At 46.2% G+C, this 17,931-nt stretch overlaps 2 protein-coding genes across 2 annotated transcripts; one reads left to right on the top strand and one right to left on the bottom strand.

Annotated features, from left to right (window-relative positions):
• The first annotated feature begins 311 nt into the window (after positions 1-311).
• Positions 312-11,650, top strand: LOC136467695 (dynamin-2A-like). The gene is made up of 22 exons (XM_066466464.1): positions 312-659; positions 753-803; positions 875-995; positions 1,098-1,202; positions 1,612-1,673; positions 2,237-2,354; positions 2,445-2,790; positions 5,540-5,687; positions 5,786-5,887; positions 5,968-6,087; positions 6,288-6,371; positions 6,477-6,604; positions 7,046-7,133; positions 7,260-7,398; positions 7,745-7,821; positions 8,000-8,056; positions 8,446-8,584; positions 8,709-8,860; positions 9,309-9,422; positions 9,501-9,568; positions 10,613-10,779; positions 11,095-11,650. Exons 1-22 carry the CDS (start codon positions 501-503, stop codon positions 11,307-11,309), a joined length of 2,760 nt encoding a protein of 919 aa, XP_066322561.1. The 5' UTR covers positions 312-500; the 3' UTR covers positions 11,310-11,650.
• A 775-nt stretch (positions 11,651-12,425) lies between these two features.
• Positions 12,426-16,440, bottom strand: LOC136467696 (endoglucanase 7-like). The gene is made up of 5 exons (XM_066466465.1): positions 15,642-16,440; positions 15,138-15,350; positions 14,429-14,629; positions 13,466-13,720; positions 12,426-13,365 (listed from the first exon to the last, which is right to left on the bottom strand). Exons 1-5 carry the CDS (start codon positions 15,936-15,938, stop codon positions 12,667-12,669), a joined length of 1,665 nt encoding a protein of 554 aa, XP_066322562.1. The 5' UTR covers positions 15,939-16,440; the 3' UTR covers positions 12,426-12,666.
• Positions 16,441-17,931: the final 1,491 nt, after the last annotated feature.

The raw sequence follows: 17,931 nt of genomic DNA, 5'->3' as shown, positions 1-17,931 counted from the left end.
TGCGTCGAGGAGAGAGACGGACGCTTATTTGGGTTCCCAAACGACACCGACGCATACTGGGTCTTCGGTTTGCCTACTCCGTTGGAAATTGCTTTTTTCACCGTGACGAGCATGAAGTAGGCATATTTAGGTTTGGGTAGGGCTGCTGGAGACAGTCTTAGAGCCCACTTTTCGTTTATTACAAACTCATCGGCTGGGGAGCCAGATCTAAAATCCCCACAGCCCCAGCACCCAACGGGCGACGGCCGACGTGCCCGAACAAACGAAGCGCCCCACACCGGCACCGCACCGCACCGGTGAGTCGCTGGTCCCATCACTTGAAACGCAGTCAGGCAACGACTACCCTTTGTGCCCGACTGCCCGTCTCGGCTCTCAAAACAATTCCCAGCCTCCAATTTCACGAGTCCGCCTCCAATTTCTCCGCAGTCCGCACCCGCAACTCCCCAATTCCCAGCCCACCACCCCGAGATCTCCCGACCGTCCTCTAGATCCCTGCGGCCATGTCGTCGGCGGCAGCCATGGAGGCAATCGACGAGCTCGTCCAACTCTCCGAGTCCATGCGGCAGGCCGCCTCGCTCCTTGCGGACGATGACCCCTCTGACGAGACCGCCTCGCGCCGCCCCTCCACCTTTCTCAACGCCGTCGCGCTCGGCAGCGTCGTAAGTGCCCACCACCCGCCGCGCGAGCTCGAACCCCCTCGCAGCCCCCGCCTTCCGATCTGACTCAATCCTTTCTGCGCCCTTTCCGTGCAGGGAGCTGGCAAGTCGGCTGTGCTGAACAGCCTCATCGGCCACCCTGTGCTGGTGAGTGCGTCACGCTTAACTCGTTCTCTTCTGCTGTGAGCATTCGCTTACGTGCTACTGTGGTGTTGCAGCCCACGGGGGAGAACGGCGCGACGCGGGCGCCGATAGTGGTCGACCTGGCGAGGGATCCGGGGCTCAGCAGCAAGTCCATCGTCCTACAGATCGACAGCAAGTCGCAGCAGGTGTCGGCAAGTGAGTGAGATCTCACCTCGCGTAGTTAGATCTGGCAATGGGCGCGGTTGGTCGTTTTACTGAGTTTGGTGGCCTTTTTTTGGTTTGTGGTGTGGCCTGCAGGTGCACTCCGTCATTCACTGCAGGATAGGCTTAGCAAAGGGGCATCCAGTGGATCTGGGAGAAGCCGAAGCGATGAGATTTACCTTAAGTTGCGGACAAGTACAGGTGTGTTGTTGGATTGTACTTTTCTCTTGTAATTGGGGAATGTTGCTAATTCGGTAACAAGCTGGATAATTGGGCATGCTTTAGGGGCAATGTTGCTAAGGATCTGGAACGTTTTCAAACTTTTCTTCTAGTTGTAGAACATTAACATTAACGTCTTCTACCTTCTGTGTTTCATTTAATGCTGAAATGATACGATGATATGATTTCTATTGAGATATGCTATCAATAATATGCTATTGTTATCGAAAGATAGTGCATTGGTCTACTGAAATGTAATAACCTTATACTGAATGAGCTCAATATCTGATAATTATAATACATGGCATGCATTAGATGCTTCTGTTTACTTTGTTCTGTTTTTCTGGGGTCTTGCATTCACATTGTGTTATCTTTTTGTCTGCTTGTCCAGCTCCTCCATTGAAATTGATTGATTTACCTGGCATAGACCAACGAGTTATGGATGATTCAACAGTGAGTACTTTTTTTGCAATGCTTTTGTCATTAGTGATCAACTACTCAGAAAGGTTTGGGCACTCGCTAATCGCTAGAATAACTGATGGTATAGTTATTCACTAATATAATAGGAATATTATTGAATGGAATAGAGGAAGTAATAAATAATAAACGGGAGAGACCAATCCTTTGAAATTATAGAGGCTATTGTGTAAGTATAGCAAAACCAATGGTTTTTTCCTCAAGAAACCTTGGTCTTGCTTCAACCCATGTATTTAGCTGATGGGAGAGTGTTGACCATTAGGTTAAAACACAGCTTAATCATCAAAATGGCCACCTCCCATTTATGTAATTCATACAATTTTTAAGTGCTGCCCCCTGCTCAACTCATAGTCGGGTTCTGCTACTGATTGAATGTCCACAAAGCAGTAATACTTGTTTTTTTCCACTTATGAGTCTTTTGCTGTTTGGCCTTCATGGAAACACGCGCTCACACTCACGCCCAGGACACACAGCAAGACCTACATTTGTTGGGTCTTCTCAGTTATGTTTTATAATGGTTACTACTTTTCTCATTTCAGATCAGTGAATATGCTGGGCACAATGATGCAATATTGATCGTTGTGATACCAGCAATGCAAGCGGCTGATGTTGCATCTTCTCGAGCTCTTAGACTAGCAAAGGACATTGATCCAGATGGTCTGTCACTCTAATTCAGTTATGTCCTCCACAATAGCATAGCCACTCTCTCAATACTAATTGATATTTCCTCTTGTTTAACTGTTGTAGGAACTAGAACGATAGGTGTCTTAAGCAAAATCGATCAAGCAGCTGCAGATGCAAAAACTGTTTCTTGTGTTCAGGCCATTTTGTCCAACAAGGGTGCCCCACGAGCAGCAGCTGATATTGAGTGGGTTGCTCTAATCGGGCAGTCTGTCTCAATTGCATCTGCTCAATCAGGATCAGTTGGGTCTGATAATTCACTGGAAATAGCTTGGCGAGCTGAGGCTGAGACCCTTAAATCCATCCTAACTGGTGCACCTCAGAGTAAGCTGGGAAGAATTGCTCTCGTGGATACCATTGCTAAGCAGATACGTAAACGGATGAAAGTTCGTCTGCCAAACTTGTTGACCGGGTATGCATGCAATGCTGATCATCCTGTGCTTTACTTTTAAAGGCATTATAACTCTGTGTTGCCTAAGACAAACCAAAAGGAAATACAGAAAAAAGTTAATTGGTTAAGGACATTCAAGTCAATTACTGACCATGATTGTCAAACCCTTGATATATAGATTTGAACAAATGTGAAACTGAAAGCACATCCTCTTCTTTGATGTCTACAAATTCCCATGATGTTCTTTGAAATATAAAGAATTCCAAATATCCTTTCTTTATTTATAGAAAAGGAGAATGATCGATACCACTTATTTTATTGGCACTAGATTATGCTGATGTAGATTAAACATGTGTGTTTTATATTTGTGCAATGGCGTTGGCACTTTCGCTAATTTTAGATGAGTACCTAACTGCATTTAGGTTAGATTCTCTATGCCTTTTCTTCTATCAGTCAACAAAAATCCTTTCAGGATCGAGTTAATTCTCATCTGACGAAACAACTTAGAATTGTATGATTGCAAATGTTCTTGTCTCATTGTCTGTACTGACCTTCAGGTTAAATGCAAATAAAATCTACATGCGTCACCTCAGTGATCCTGCCACAACTTTTGCATCTGTAGTTACGGTACACAAACACTAACACCAACACCAACACCAACAAAGCCTTTAAGTCCCAAACAAGTTGGAGTAGTCTAGAGTTGAAACCCAGCAGAAGCAATCAAGGTTCAGGCACGTGAATAGTTGTTTTCCAAGCACTCCTATCTAAGGCTAAGTCTTTGGGTATATTCTATCCTTTCAAGTCTCCTTTTATTGTCTCTACCCAAGTCAACTTTGGTCTTCCTCTGCCTCTCTTCACGTTACTATCCTGGCTTAGGATTCCACTACGCACCGGTGCCTCTGGAGGTCTCCGTTGGACATGTCCAAACCATCTCAACCGGTGTTGGACAAGCTTTTCTTCAATTGGTGCTACCCCTAATCTATCACGTATATCATCGTTCCGAACTCGATCCCTTCTTGTATGACCGCAAATCCAACGCAACATACACATTTCCGCGACATTTATCTGTTGAACATGTCGTCTTTTCGTAGGTCAACATTCTGCACCATACAACATAGCAGGTCTAATCGTCGTCCTATAAAACTTGCCTTTTAGCTTCTGTGGTACCCTTTTGTCACATAGGACACCAAATGCTTGGCGCCACTTCATCCACCTTGCTTTGATTCTATGGCTAACATCTTCATCAATATCCCCGTCTCTCTGTAGCATTGATCCTAAATATCGAAAGGTATCCTTCCTAGGCACTACTTGACCTTCCAAACTAATATCTTCCTCCCCGAGTAGTAGTGCTGAAGTCACATCTCATATACTCAGTTTTAGTTCTACTGAGTCTAAAACCTTTGGACTCCACAGTCTCCCGCCATAACTCCAGTTTTTGATTCGCTCCTTTCCGACTTTCACCAACTAGCACTACATCGTCCGCGAAAAGCATACACCAAGGAATGTCCCCTTGTATGTCCCTTGTGGCCTCATCCATCACTAAGCCAAACAGATAAGGGCTCAAAGCTGACCCTTGATGTAGTTCTATCCTAATCGGAAAGTCATCCGTGTCTCCATCACTTGTTCGAACACTAGCCACAACATTATTGTACATGTCCTTAATGAGCCCGACGTACTTCGTTGGGACTTTATGTTTGTCCAAAGCCCACTACATAACATTTCTTGGTATTTTATCATAAGCCTTCTCCAAGTCAATAAAAACCATGTGTAGGTCATTCTTCTCCCTATACCGCTCCATAACTTGTCTTATTAAGAAAATGGCTTCCATGGTTGACCTTCCGGACATGAAACCAAATTGGTTCATAGAGACCCGCGTTATTGCTCTCAAGCGATGCTCGATAACTCTCTCCCATAGCTTCATAGTATGGCTCATCAACTTAATTCCCCGGTAATTAGTACAACTTTGAATATCCCCTTTATTCTTGTAGATCGGTACCAATATACTTCTCCTCCACTCGTCAGACATCTTATTCGATCGACATTCAAATGCTAAGAGGACTGCCATGTGAAAAAGTAAAGTACAACAACAACAACAACATAGCCTTTCAGTCCCAAGCAAGTTGGGGTAGGCTAGAGTTGAAACCCACCAAGAGCCCCAAGTCATGGTTCAGGCGCTTCAATAACTGCTTTCCAAGTACTCCTATTCAAACATAGATCTCTAGGTATATCCCAAGCTTTCAAATCTCTTTTTATTGCCTCCCCCCATGTCAATTTCGGTCTTCCTCTACCTCTCATCATATTATTAGCTTGGCTTAGGACTCCACAATGCACTGGTGCCTCTGGAGGTCTCCTTTGGACATGGCCAAACCACCTCAACCGATGTTGGACAAGCTTTTCTTCAATTGGTGCTACCTCTAGGCGATCACGTATCACGTATATCATCGTTCCGAACTCGGTCCATTCTTGTGTGACCGTAAATCCATCGCAACATACGCATTTCTGCAACACTCAGTTGTTGAACATGTCGAATCTTTGTAGGCCAACATTCTGCTCCATACAACATAGCCGGTCTGAAAAAGTAATACATCGACAGCTTCTACTTGACTACTAAAATGTTAATTTGATAATTGCCCCAGAAAGCACCTTTCAATTTCTATTAGTCATTGAGCCAATGAACTGTGCAACTTTTACGGATCACCTATTATATCTACCAGTTGAGTTTATATTAGCTCATAATGCTTAAACTGCAAACACCCTGCTTCAATTTCAGACTTCAGGGTAAATCCCAGATAGTGCAAGATGAACTTGCAAGGCTAGGAGAACAGATGGTACAAAGTGCTGAAGGAACCAGAGCAGTTGCTCTGGAGCTATGTCGAGAATTCGAAGATAAATTTCTTGCTCATATTACTTCTGGTGAGGTTAGTGATGAGCCCTGTTAGTGGCTTTCTTGTTATATCTAAGATGTCGCCAAATGAAATAACTGACTACTAGATTGTTGTACTTTTTCCACTCAAAGGGGTCCGGTTGGAAAATAGTTGCAAGTTTTGAGGGCAAATTTCCAGATAGGATCAAACAACTTCCATTGGACAGGCATTTTGATTTGAACAACGTGAAGAGGGTAAATTCAAAAGCTGTTCAATATTTAGTTATAGACTGTGCAATTATTTTGGCCTATGGTAAATGGAATTCTCTTCTTAGATTGTGTTGGAAGCGGATGGCTATCAACCTTATTTGATATCTCCAGAGAAGGGTTTACGATCCTTAATAAAAGGAGTTCTTGAAATGGCCAAGGAGCCATCACGACTCTGTGTTGAAGAGGTATGTTTTAATTGATAGAATTCAAACATACAGTTAAAGCTACCTACTTGTCTAGATCTGATTTTTCTCTGTATTTGGGTGAAGATAAACTTAACAGTTATGATATATTTGTATCTTTAGACTATCGCACTTCCACAAATTTTTAACTGATTTGTAGCTTCTGATATGCTAACTAATTATTGTGTCTATCAACACAATAGGTACACCGAGTTTTGTTAGACATAGTAAACGCTGCTGCAAATGCTACACCAGGACTAGGAAGATACCCCCCATTCAAGCGGGAGGTATGCCTTTGCTCTTTTACTGTAACCAGCTTTCCCTCCTTTTTTCTACTTGTGTTTATGATTCATGTTAAGCCTAATTTCTGAACATGACATTCCTGTGTTAAGGTCATTGCAATTGCATCTAATGCATTAGATGCTTTCAAAAGTGATGCAAAAAAGATGGTGGTTGCACTTGTTGATATGGAGCGAGCTTTTGTTCCTCCACAACACTTCATCCGGTTAGTACAGAGAAGGTCAGTACTCTTTAAACAAATATCTTGCCTATTTTATTAAATATGCTGTAATGCAAGTTTAAGCAAACAATCTGCTCTACCTGATTTATGTCATTATGTATTGTATAAATTTCATATAGCAATCCTTCTCTTTCCTATTCTTGATTTATTGTCATAAAAATCTTGCAAACACAAAAAAAACCCTAAATAGCACTATCAGCCTAAATTTTAATAGGCAGAAGGCTTGAGTATTTCACTCCCCCCCCCCCCCCCCCCCCCCCAATGAAATGATGCGCTAGTAAGTTGTATAAGTGAGGTTCCATTTCTGTGTTCCTCATTTAACTAACGTCTGCTCACTTAGTTCAAATGAATAAATGATTTTCTAACTGGGGCCTTTACAGAATTTGTATGATCATGTGAATGCATCATTCAGTATACATCTGTCTTGGTATGGTTTTGCAGAATGGAGAGACAGCGTCGTGAGGATGAGTTGAGAAATAACAGATCATCTAAGAAAGGACAAGATGCAGAACAATCCAAGATGAACCGGGTTTGACTTCTGCCTCTTTTCTCAGGATGCACAAACCTGTTTACTTAAGAGCTGTACTAAAAAAGTGACCGCTAGACTCAGTATTAGTTTTTTTCGTGTCTGTTAACATTCTTTTTCATTCATTAGGCTTCAAGCCCCCAAACTGGATCGGATGAAGCTGGTGGTAACCTGAAATCAATGAAGGATAAATCCAATCAGCAAGATAAGGATACAAAAGAGGGACCAAATTTGCAGGTTGCTGGGCCTGGCGGCGAAATAACTGCAGGTATGATAATGTGCCATAGGGTGGAATAACCATCATATTTTCTCATACCAATTTGGCAGTGCTTTTTTTCCTATGTAACTGTACTAGAACGCTTCAGATATTCTAAAATTTCATTGCCTTGTCAATTTTAGTTTATTAGAATGAATGAGCCATTTTTATAAGAATTTAATATATTTGGTTAATTCTTTACTTATTCATAACTCTTATGTAACCTTTTACCTCTTGTATACAAAGCGGGCATTCAGATTTATGTGTAATGTGTTACTAGTCATATTTTTTATAATTTATTTTCCAACTGTGTGGAGCCAGTGTCATACTTCAATTAGTTACATTTTTTTTTGACCAGGTTACCTTTTGAAGAAAAGTGCAAAAAATAATGAATGGAGCAAAAGGTGGTTTGTTCTAAACGAGAAGAGTGGGAAGGTTAATAAATCTACTTTATGATTTCCTGCAATTGTGATTATTCTTAATGTTAACTTTTGATAATTGTTCTTGACATTTTTGTTGCTGATCTTTAGTATCTTTTTTATTTGAGATGGCTTGCATCTTTTTTATTTGAGATGGCTTGCATGATTTACTATAATCCTTTTCCCCCGTCCAGCTTGGATACACTAAGAAGCAAGAGGAGAGACATTTTCGAGGCGTCATTGTCCTGGAGGTGTGCTTAGATGTCAATCTTACTTATATTCTGAATACTACAATCGCTGTTTGATAGATGCCCCTCTGGACATTAACATGTTCCCCAATTTAAACCTTTCACCATCATTTTGTACCAAATATATTTTCTGAAATAGTTTCATGACAAATAGGAAAATAGTTTCTACAACCAGTCTTAATATGTTGTCTATATTATCAGCCGAAGCTAAATGTTTATTGCAGTTACATAGAACTTTGAAAAGGAGGTAGTATACTTCCAGCCACATATTAAACAGTTTCTTTCATTGCGGAAAGTTGGAATTCATATCTGAACTCAGTGACAACATGTACACGGCTATGGGAAGCGTGATACGATCTGTTTCTAATGGAATTATCTGCTGCATTATTTAGGAGTGTAACCTGGAAGAGATAGAGGAGGAAGAGATCTCGAAGAGTTCTAAGGATTCGAAGAAGGCAAATGGACAAGAGAAAGGCCCAAGTCTTGTTTTTAAGATTACTAACAGGGTTGCCTACAAAAGTGTCTTAAAAGGTTTGTTCCCGTGTACATTACATTGTTTTTTTTTGGGTGGTGGTGGGGGGGGGGGGGGGGGGGGGGGGGGGGATCCTTTTCAGTCTTTTTTGTTGCTATAAATGTTCTTGTTTCATATTTGCAGCTCACAGTGCCGTTATATTGAAGGCTGAGAGTATGGCTGACAAGAATGAATGGATCAAGAAGATAAGAGGTGTTATTCAAAGCAGAGGGGGCTCTGTTAAGGGTCCAACTGAGGATGGTTCTATGAGACAAAGCCGTTCAGATGGATCCCTTGTAAGCTCTGGCCATGACTTGTCACTTGTGTCTCAGTACATGTATTTTTTTTGTGTGAACCTTTTAGCCTTAGCAGAATTGTCATCTTGGCCAATGCAAAGGTCGTCCCTTTCATCTAGCCTGTGTGAACCGTTGCAAGTGCAGTTGAACCTGCCAGCTTATGACTTCCCAAAGCAAACATGTGAAGTTGGACTGACTAAAGTTGGGTGTCTAAAAAATGTGGACACGGACACAAAGGGAAGGTGTGCTTAAGGGAGTCAAAGTCATTTTGCAGGCCACCTACCAACTGGACAATTCTCATTTCTTGCTATCTACTAAAGGATATCTATTGTTTTTTTTACCTTACCTAAAGGCTAAAGCTATGGCCTTATTATGTGTTTTCATTTACACGTATCCAACACAAGATCACTCATTTTACTGTTCATTCTACAACTCTTTTCTGTTTAAGGATACAATGGCCCGTAGGCCTGCTGATCCTGAAGAAGAACTTCGATGGATGTCTCAAGAAGTTCGTGGTTATGTTGAAGCTGTTTTGAACAGTTTGGCCGCAAACGTTCCAAAGGTTTATACTCATAGCTTCAGTTGATTCTCTGAACCTTGCGATTCGTGGAGTAATGTTCATTGTCTTTTGCATGACCAGGCTATTGTACTTTGCCAAGTGGAGAAATCAAAAGAAGATATGCTAAACCAACTGTACAGCTCAATAAGGTTGGTTGTTATTCTACGGAAATAAATTAGGGATAGTTATACTTCTTGAATGAGCTCCCACTCCTTTTTCCCTCGGTTCACTGAAAATTGTAATAAACTATGTAAAGTATAAGACACATTTGGGATGGGCACAGAGATTAATAAGGCCTTGGAACCAAGAGAAAGAAAAGAGTGACCACGCTACCCCAATTTAGCTTAGAAACATGAGAGGGAGCAGTTAGTGAGGTATTAAGCACGAATGCAGGTGAGGGAATATACTATGAAAAGGGCAAAGCCTGAAAAACATCAATAAATTTACATGAATGCCTCGACAAAACTATATTCCGTATAAAAAGACAAGGAGGAGGTACCATCTAGATGGAACTGCAACTAAATATGCTTCTTGTTCCTGGCTATGTGAAGGTCTACTTACGATCCTTCTAGTTACTGTAGGTGCTTTGCATATTACATTCTAAGAAATGAGGAAACTGATAGAAGTAGTGCCTCTATCCATGCTCGAGTTCTTCAAACTGATTGTGCTTAATTGCTTCTCACACTTATGTCTTTGGTATTCTTGCACTTATAACTTGTATGCGCCACTCAGGTGCAGGCATAGTATATTACTAGTATTTCTCATCTTGCTTTATCATTTGTTTACCACATCTTTTTACTCACAATGTGCCCTTGTTTGCTTAAGACTTGTGGTTATGCAAATTGAAATTCAACTTTTAACTCCTTAACTACATATCTTGAACCACGTCTGCTAAGTTCAACGTCAATCTTGTTCCATAAACCCCTAATCCCTCTGGATCTGATTGTAGATGGGGTATTCGCTCTTTTGAATGTTTGCAAACTTTGTTCTGGCAGAAGTCTATTAAAATTGCAGTCTTCTTTTACTTATGCACTTCACCTTTTCTTTTTGTCGCACTTCGTGCTTCTGTATGGTGACTGTTGAAAGGTGTTACTAGTATTTTAAAGTACTTAGAAGAAAATGTTTTGTTCCACTGTCATTGCATTTTCTTTTAACAATTCATTGCTGAGTCAGTTACATTTCCTCACTTCTAGTGCACAAAGCAATGCAAAGATCGAAGAACTACTCCAAGAGGACCACAATGCTAAACGTAGGCGGGAAAAATACCAAAAACAATCATCCCTCTTGTCAAAGCTCACTCGCCAGCTCAGCATCCATGACAATAGAGCAGCTTCATATGCGAACGATAGTTCTGGAGCTGGTAAGTTCTATACTTCAAACAAGAACCTTTTTCATTGTAGTCCAGAAATGTATAGTATAATGAGCTAGTAACAATTTAGTATGATGCTTAGTTCATAAGTTCACGTGCAATTTCATTACTTTTGTCTAGAAGCCCAGCTAACTCGTTAGATACCATACTCTCAAAAAAAACTCGTTAGATACCTAGATCGATATTGCTTGGTGTAAATATGTGGACCAGTTTGTTGTACTTTCCATTTATTGTACAGTAGTTATTTTTTCTTTTGGGTAGCAAATTGTGGAGCCTAACCTTGAGTGGACATAAATTTACTTGCAGAGAGTAGCCCACGGTCTCCTGGCCACTCTGGTGAGGACTGGAAGTCTGCCTTTGACTCAGCAGCAAATGGCTCTGTTGACCGTTCACAGCATGAGACAAGGTCAAGAAGTGCTGACAGTCGAGGCCGACGCCACGAAAATGGGGATGCCAACTCTGGCAGCCGACGCACACCTAACCGGTTGCCACCAGCACCACCAAGTGGGGGGAGAAGCTAAGTACATTGATTGATCATTACATGTGACCAATCAGCATCATTTGCCCTTGCCAGGCTCTCATCCGCTACTGATACTGGCGGAAGAACACATCTGGGACCAAAGAACAGAGAGCTTACTAGAAGATTTGGATGGACGGTGTGTATCAAGAGAACCAAAGTTGTTTATAGAAAATTAGAAATATATAGGTCATTGATGATTGTCATTCCCGATCGTTTTGGAGGTATTGATCTTTTGAATCCTCAGCCTGTGGGATTTTGTTGCCTCGGATCAGTTGATTTTGGTTTTGTACGATTCTGCTGTAAGTCTTCCCATCAAACTGGCAAATGTATTCTTTACACCCATTCATGTATCATTTTTCTTCCCATTCTTTTAGACTAAACCACATGTTCATTCGTGGTGCTATACTTCAGTATGATTATACTGTGCAATTCATTGTTGGGCTGGAATAAGCACATGCTTGTTGATACGGCCCTTGTGTTCTTATTGGGCTCTGATGTGGGTAATGAAGCATCTGAACTGTGGCATAATTTGTTCCATGTATATTTTATGTAGCACCGATTGTGATTCTTCGGGCGCAAGAGCAGGTGATCTTCACCGACTCCTAGTTTATACGACTAAGGGCCTGTTTAGTTGCCTGCCAAATCGGCGGCGGCTGAATTCCGATGTCACTGTAGTGCACTGTAGCATTTCGTTTGTATTTGGTAATAATTGTCTAATCGTTGACTAATTAGGTTCAAAACGTTCGTCTCGCAAAGTACAACCAAACTGTGCAATTAGTTTTTGATTTCGTCAACATTTAGTACTCCATATATATACCGCAAATTTGATATGACAGGGAATCTTCTTTTTGCATAGTGCCAAAATTGGGATTTTGAAGCAACTAAACAAGGGCTAAAGAAACTGTATGATTAAGAAAGCTGCTCTAAAGAAAGGACAGCAATCATGTGAAAGCATCACTATTTCCGTTCTTCTGAGGTCTGACCATGTGTTTGTGCCTTTGTTTCATGTTCTGCAGCTGATCTAGTGATCTTATGGTGCCAGATTGGCATTGAAAACTAGATAGCGCCAGGTTAGCGAAGATAACGTGCTCTTTGTTAAGCTGGACTGCACGAACGAAGAATCGCCGACGGAAAGGTACAGACAAGAATGACCAATAAGTTAAGAATGTCATTTTTTTCCCTCATATGTACTGGTAATGAATTTATATTTGCACATGTCGATGCCTCCACCCTTTTCTTTTTCTTTTTCTTTCTTGTATACAATAACCTCGATCTGTGCAAAATGAAATTCAAACCCCCAAAAAAATGAACCAAAGAATGGGGAAAATTGTACAGCCCCCGCTCTACATCCTATATATTTACACCTCAGCCGCCGTGGACGTCACGGGCACCGGCGTCGTCGACCCGTGTTCCCTCTCCTGCCGCGCCATCCGGTGCAGCTTGGCGAACATGCCGACCATCGGGGCCGTGTTGTACGTGCAGGCCTCCGTCTGCATGTAGTTCTCCCGGTTGTCCCTGAACCTGTCCCGCCGGTCGGGCCCGCCGACGATGGCGCCGACGAGCACGTTTGGGTTGGAGCTCCGCCGGCCGAACCAGTGGTCAAACCCCTGCGTGCAGCCGATGAACTCCTTGCTGTGCTTGTACGGCACGATGGACGCGGCGCGGTGGTGCACCCGGTTGGGGTACTTGGAGCCGTAGCCCACGAGGTAGCTGGCGCCCCTGGGGTTGGTGCCCAGCACGTAGTCCACCTGCGCCCTGGCGAGCGCGAACACCTCCTCGGCCGCCACGGTCTCGCCGCCCGCGCACGACACGGTCCGGGCGCCGGCCTCGGCCAGGTAGTCTGAGTAGACGGAGAGCAGGAACGCGGCGCTGGTCACGTACTGCATGTTGTTCCACTGCCGGATGTAGAGCATCCCGCCGGGGCTGCGCTCCACGTTGGCGTCCAAGCCGCCTTCCGTGTTCCCGCCCAGGCACGCGCACACGTAGCGCTCCGCCTTCGCCCTGTACCGCTCCAGCGTGCTCCGGTGGCGCGTCGCGTGCTCCCCTCTCAGCAGCAACTGAAACAAGTACGGGTGCATGCACGTGTCAGTCTCGCTTGCTACTCTTTGTCTGTCTCTTTGGGTTCTGGCATTATGGCGTACGTACACTGTCACTTACCCTTGCTGCTAGGATCTGGACGCCGGCGTACTTGACGTCCCAGCTGAACTCGTTGATGGCCCAGCCGGTGCCGCCGAAGCTGTCGGCGTTGTCGACGACGTAGTCGAGGTAGTGAGCTCTGCCGGTGGCGCGGTGGAGCCACAGGGCGGCCCACAGGAGCTCGTCCTTGTACCCGCTCACCGACGCGTAGTAGCTCTTCACCTCCGCGATGCTGCTGTCGTATTTCCCCCTGTACTTGTCGGCGAAGTCGAACAGCTGCAAAGATACCAAAGAAAAATGATTTAGGTAACGTGGCAGGTTATTCAATCAAAACTGGTCTCATAATTGGCATGGGAAAAGGCACGTATTGGTAGCAGGTGCTAACACGACTGGTTCCGTTGTTATAAAAATAAACAAACGAAAAGAAAAACCAAAAAGGACTGGTTGAATTAGCATGCACATGATGACGTTTACATTTCTTAGTTTCCAAGCAGTTTTATGCGATTGAACTGGCGACCTAATCATGGAGGAAACCGGGAGGCTTTCCACGTCCACCAGATGGTAGCTCCCTCCCTTTTTTTCTCCGTTCCTTTTCGCGTTAGGTTGCGCGCCGGCTCCCCGGGCCCCACATGGCATCCCCTACGAACCGACAGAAACCTCTCGTCTGAAAAACGTCGTGTTCACAACTTGCGTCCTGTTCGTTTGATTTATAAGCCGTACTTTTTCAGCCAACGAACAATATTTTTCTCTTACAATAAATCAGTCAACAGTATTTTCAGCGATAGCTTATCAGTCGAGCGAACGGGGCATTGACACGTGCCTGCCGCGGAGGAGAGGACTGACACAATCACAACGGAACAGTCCTGCAGCAGCCTGCCGGTGCTCGCAACAGTCCAAAGTGCGGTACGCGTACTACCGCTAGTCCACCACATTTCCAGCCCATGTTTTTTCCCCCCACGAATCATAGCCGGCAAAAATATTTACCTGCTGGGCGTGGTGCAGGAGAAGGTGCGCGTAGTGCGGGTTGGAGTCGCGGAAGACGATGGACGCGGCCGCCATGGCCGCCGCGGTCTCGCCGGCGACGTCGGAGCCTGGGTGGTCCCGGTCCACCTTGTACGCCTGCCGCGACGTCGTCATGTCCTCCGGCCGCTGCCAGCAGTAGTGGTCCGTGTCGCCGTCGCCCACCTGCGCGCACGAAACTGTCAACACCTGCTGGTTTAGTTTGGGATGGATCGAGCAGCTAGCTAGCTTTGGATGGAACCCCATGCCATGCCATGTGGAACTGCATAACTTATTGCTACTGCTTCGTACGTTCAATGGGCGGGCCACCTAACCCGGTTGTTGTTATTCACCAGAAAGAGGTATCTTTTTGTGTGCTATATATACTTAATTAATTATTATACCAGAGTACATGCGGTTTGGAATGTTTGTTAGGAAAAGGTAGCGAATGAAGAAAGCAGTCACTAAACTACAAGCGACAATTGAATTTGAATTGGTCTCTAGCTAGCTAGCTTGGCTAGCTTCATCACGTTGCGTTTCATGTCGTGTGTAACAGCTAGCTTTGGCACGAGAGGCCAAGTCACAGCGAACTGGTCTCGCCGTCTCGGCACGGCATGGGCAGGCAGGTGAGACAGACGACTCGAGAGATCGACGCGGTGGGGTTGTGTAACTGTAGCCTAGCTAGTCGTCTTACCTCAGCCCACAGCTCATCGGGCCTGGTGTGCGCCTTGATGAAGTAGTCGGTGCCCCACTTGACGGCCTCGAGCGCGTGGCCGAGCTCGCCGGCGTCCGCGACGTCGCCGCCGTACTCGATCAGGCTCCACGACAGCATCGTGACGGTGAACGCCATGGGCAGGCCGAACTTGACATGGTCGCCGGCGTCGTAGTATCCCCCCACCAAGTCCACCTGTGCCGCGATCGTCACCATCACGGAGGAAAAGATAGCCATGTTAGTTGACGGATCAACACGGCGATCGTCCACCGAGACATCTAGAGTCTCGATTTCGTGCCGTTCTCAACGTGCCGCCACGCCCGCTCGGTGACCACACCAAACGAAGACTGATCGGCGTGTGAACACACACGCTCGTCGGAAAACCGATCGGGTTCGCGCGCGGCGACCGTGGAATAATGGAGGCACCGGCGAGACGTGGGACGACAGCGGCGGACGGGACGGTGTCATTTACGTGACGCAACGTACCCCTTGCTCGAGGCCGTCGGTGAGGCCGGAGTGGTGGCGCCAGGCGACGCGTTGGCTGTGCGGGAGCCGGCCCGAGCGCTGCGCCTCGAAGTAGAGCAGGCTCTTCTGCAGCGCGTCCTCGTAGTTGTGCGCCTTCCCCTCGGCTTCGGCTCCACCGAGAACCGCGGCAACAAGCAGCAGCAGCAGCAGCGCGACCCCGAGCCCGTGACACGACGTCGCGGTCGCGGCGGCGCTACTCATTGCACGAGGAGAGTCCCCGCGCGGCGGCTGCCTCCGCGCCGCTGCGCCCTCTCGCATGTGCGGTGGATGGCCGCTCCGTGACCTGCCGCCTGCTGCGTCGGCCGCCTGCACGCCTCTTCCTCCCTGCCGCCTCCACCGCGCGTGTGTCTGTGTGTGCGTGGCTGCGGACACGTGATCGGAGGGCTGACTTGACTGGCCTCGCCCTCCCTCCCTCTGTTACGAGCGGCTTATATCCAGCGTCCTGCCTGCCGCGAGCCCGCCCGACACAAGCGCACGCACAGCGTGTTGAATTGGTTCAGCCCCCCCGGGAGGACGGAATAGAATACTACTCGGCAGCGGAGGGCTTGGCGGCCGGGGGAGGAGGAGACGAGGGCAGGATCGAGCGTTCCGCCGGTGCCGGTGCCGGTGCCAGTGCCGTGGCGTCAGCGTGGGTTTGGAGGGGCGGACGTGGACTCGTTCGGGTTTGGTGAGGTAATGGTTGGGTTGGGGTGGATTTGGCCTTGCCCTTGGCGACGCACGCAAGCAAGAACAAGGCGGGGCAGATTTTGACCGGGCGCCGGACGGCCGGAGCGAGGGGTCTGGTACTCTGGACGGAGGTTTCGGATTGGGCGGAGCTCGTGCATCGGTTGGGGCCGGACACGTACGTACTGCTCGACCGGCCACCTGCACAGACGCAAGGTGAGGCACGCGTACGACCGCGGCAAATCGAAGCCCAGTCATCGGCAGCTTGCATGCCTTCACGTGGCCCTCCAGGCTTACGTGACGCTGCTGCTGGTCTGGTCAGTGACCCGTCGCACTACTGCCCAGTAAGCGTGCCGGCCGGTGAGCTATTATCGGAAATGCATGCACTCCGATTTTACCGGGTCGTTGCATTGCGTCACCGGGTTCTTTACACACATGTTTTTCCCAGGTCTGATGATGATTAGTTCGCTTGAACTTATCAGCCGACTTATCAGCTACAATCTACAATATTTTTCTCTCACAGCAAAATAGCTTCAGCTAGCTTATCAGCCAACTTTAATACCAGCCGAACAAGGCGCTCCCGTTTAGCTACTCGCGACCTTTTGTTCTTTCTGATCCCGGCACATTTTGTCGGTAACCGCGAGCATGTCTCGCCAGGATGAGTTGGCTACACGCCCTGCCCTCTTGGTCAACCTATCCGCGAGGCGATGGCTGACTTTCTTTGGACAAAAATATGCACGCTTAATACATACACACATGCATCTAGTAGTGCCAAGTTTTGGATTATACTTTATATTACTTAGCATTAGGCCCAGCCGGACAGTGACTCCCCGGCTGTAACCGATTTGGACGGCCTGATGATCCCTGTCCTGGCCTCCCCTTTCCTCCGTCGCTTTCTTCCATCCGCTGCTCCATCCATCCATTGGACGAGCAAGCGACTCCCACTGTAGAACACGTACATTATTCGCCCTCCTCTGCCTGCTCGCACAATCGGTGGGCAGGGCAGGTTGGTAGGCCGGACCAGATGCTGATTTCTCTTTGCACCAAGGCGATTGATATGTCCCTTAATTGGAAGTTGTAATTTGGAAGCTTCTTGCTTGCATCTCCATCCCTTGGTATGGTATGCTACGTTACGTCGTAGCTTAATCATTGTTCCCGTCCCGGGCCAATTAAGCCACATTTTGACCGTGCTTTGGTACCCATCTCGACATCTCGTGTACTATTAGCTAGCCCTACTAGTCTCCGTCCCTCTTTATTCCTGTTATTAGGGCATCATCATGTGCTGTTAGCAGATGCTTTATGCTAGTTTAACGCTAACAACCAGACGTTTCATGGCTCGTCTTTTTCTTCCCCTCTCTAGCTCGTCGTGCTGTTGGCACGTCCTCCTTTCTTCGCAGACTGTTTTGGGAAGCAAGGGAGAAATTAAATGGAAGAAGCACCACCTCACCTCGGCCATCTATCGTCGCCCTTTTAATTTGTGTACGTGATCGAAGCACTAGCTTGGCCACTTAATTGTTTCTCTTTTTCTTTTTTGTGACGATCGACGTTGATGCATCGGCGGCACGGGTTTTCCACCGCGCGCGTGCCT

This window comes from Miscanthus floridulus, chromosome 7 (assembly GCF_019320115.1).
Source record: "Miscanthus floridulus cultivar M001 chromosome 7, ASM1932011v1, whole genome shotgun sequence".
NCBI lineage: Eukaryota > Viridiplantae > Streptophyta > Magnoliopsida > Poales > Poaceae > Miscanthus > Miscanthus floridulus.
This window is presented reverse-complemented; position numbering and strand designations above follow the sequence as displayed.

Coding starts and splice junctions, on each gene's coding strand:
- LOC136467695 (XM_066466464.1), top strand. CDS start 501: ATGTCGTCGGCGGCAGCCATGGAGGCAATCGACGAGCTCGTCCAACTC. Junction 660..752: donor CCGTCGCGCTCGGCAGCGTC/GTAAGTGCCCAC, acceptor CTTTCCGTGCAG/GGAGCTGGCAAGTCGGCTGT. Junction 9,569..10,612: donor CAACTGTACAGCTCAATAAG/GTTGGTTGTTAT, acceptor CCTCACTTCTAG/TGCACAAAGCAATGCAAAGA.
- LOC136467696 (XM_066466465.1), bottom strand. CDS start 15,938: ATGCGAGAGGGCGCAGCGGCGCGGAGGCAGCCGCCGCGCGGGGACTCT. Junction 15,351..15,641: donor CCGACGGCCTCGAGCAAGGG/GTACGTTGCGTC, acceptor ATCGCGGCACAG/GTGGACTTGGTGGGGGGATA. Junction 13,366..13,465: donor TCCAGATCCTAGCAGCAAGG/GTAAGTGACAGT, acceptor TACTTGTTTCAG/TTGCTGCTGAGAGGGGAGCA.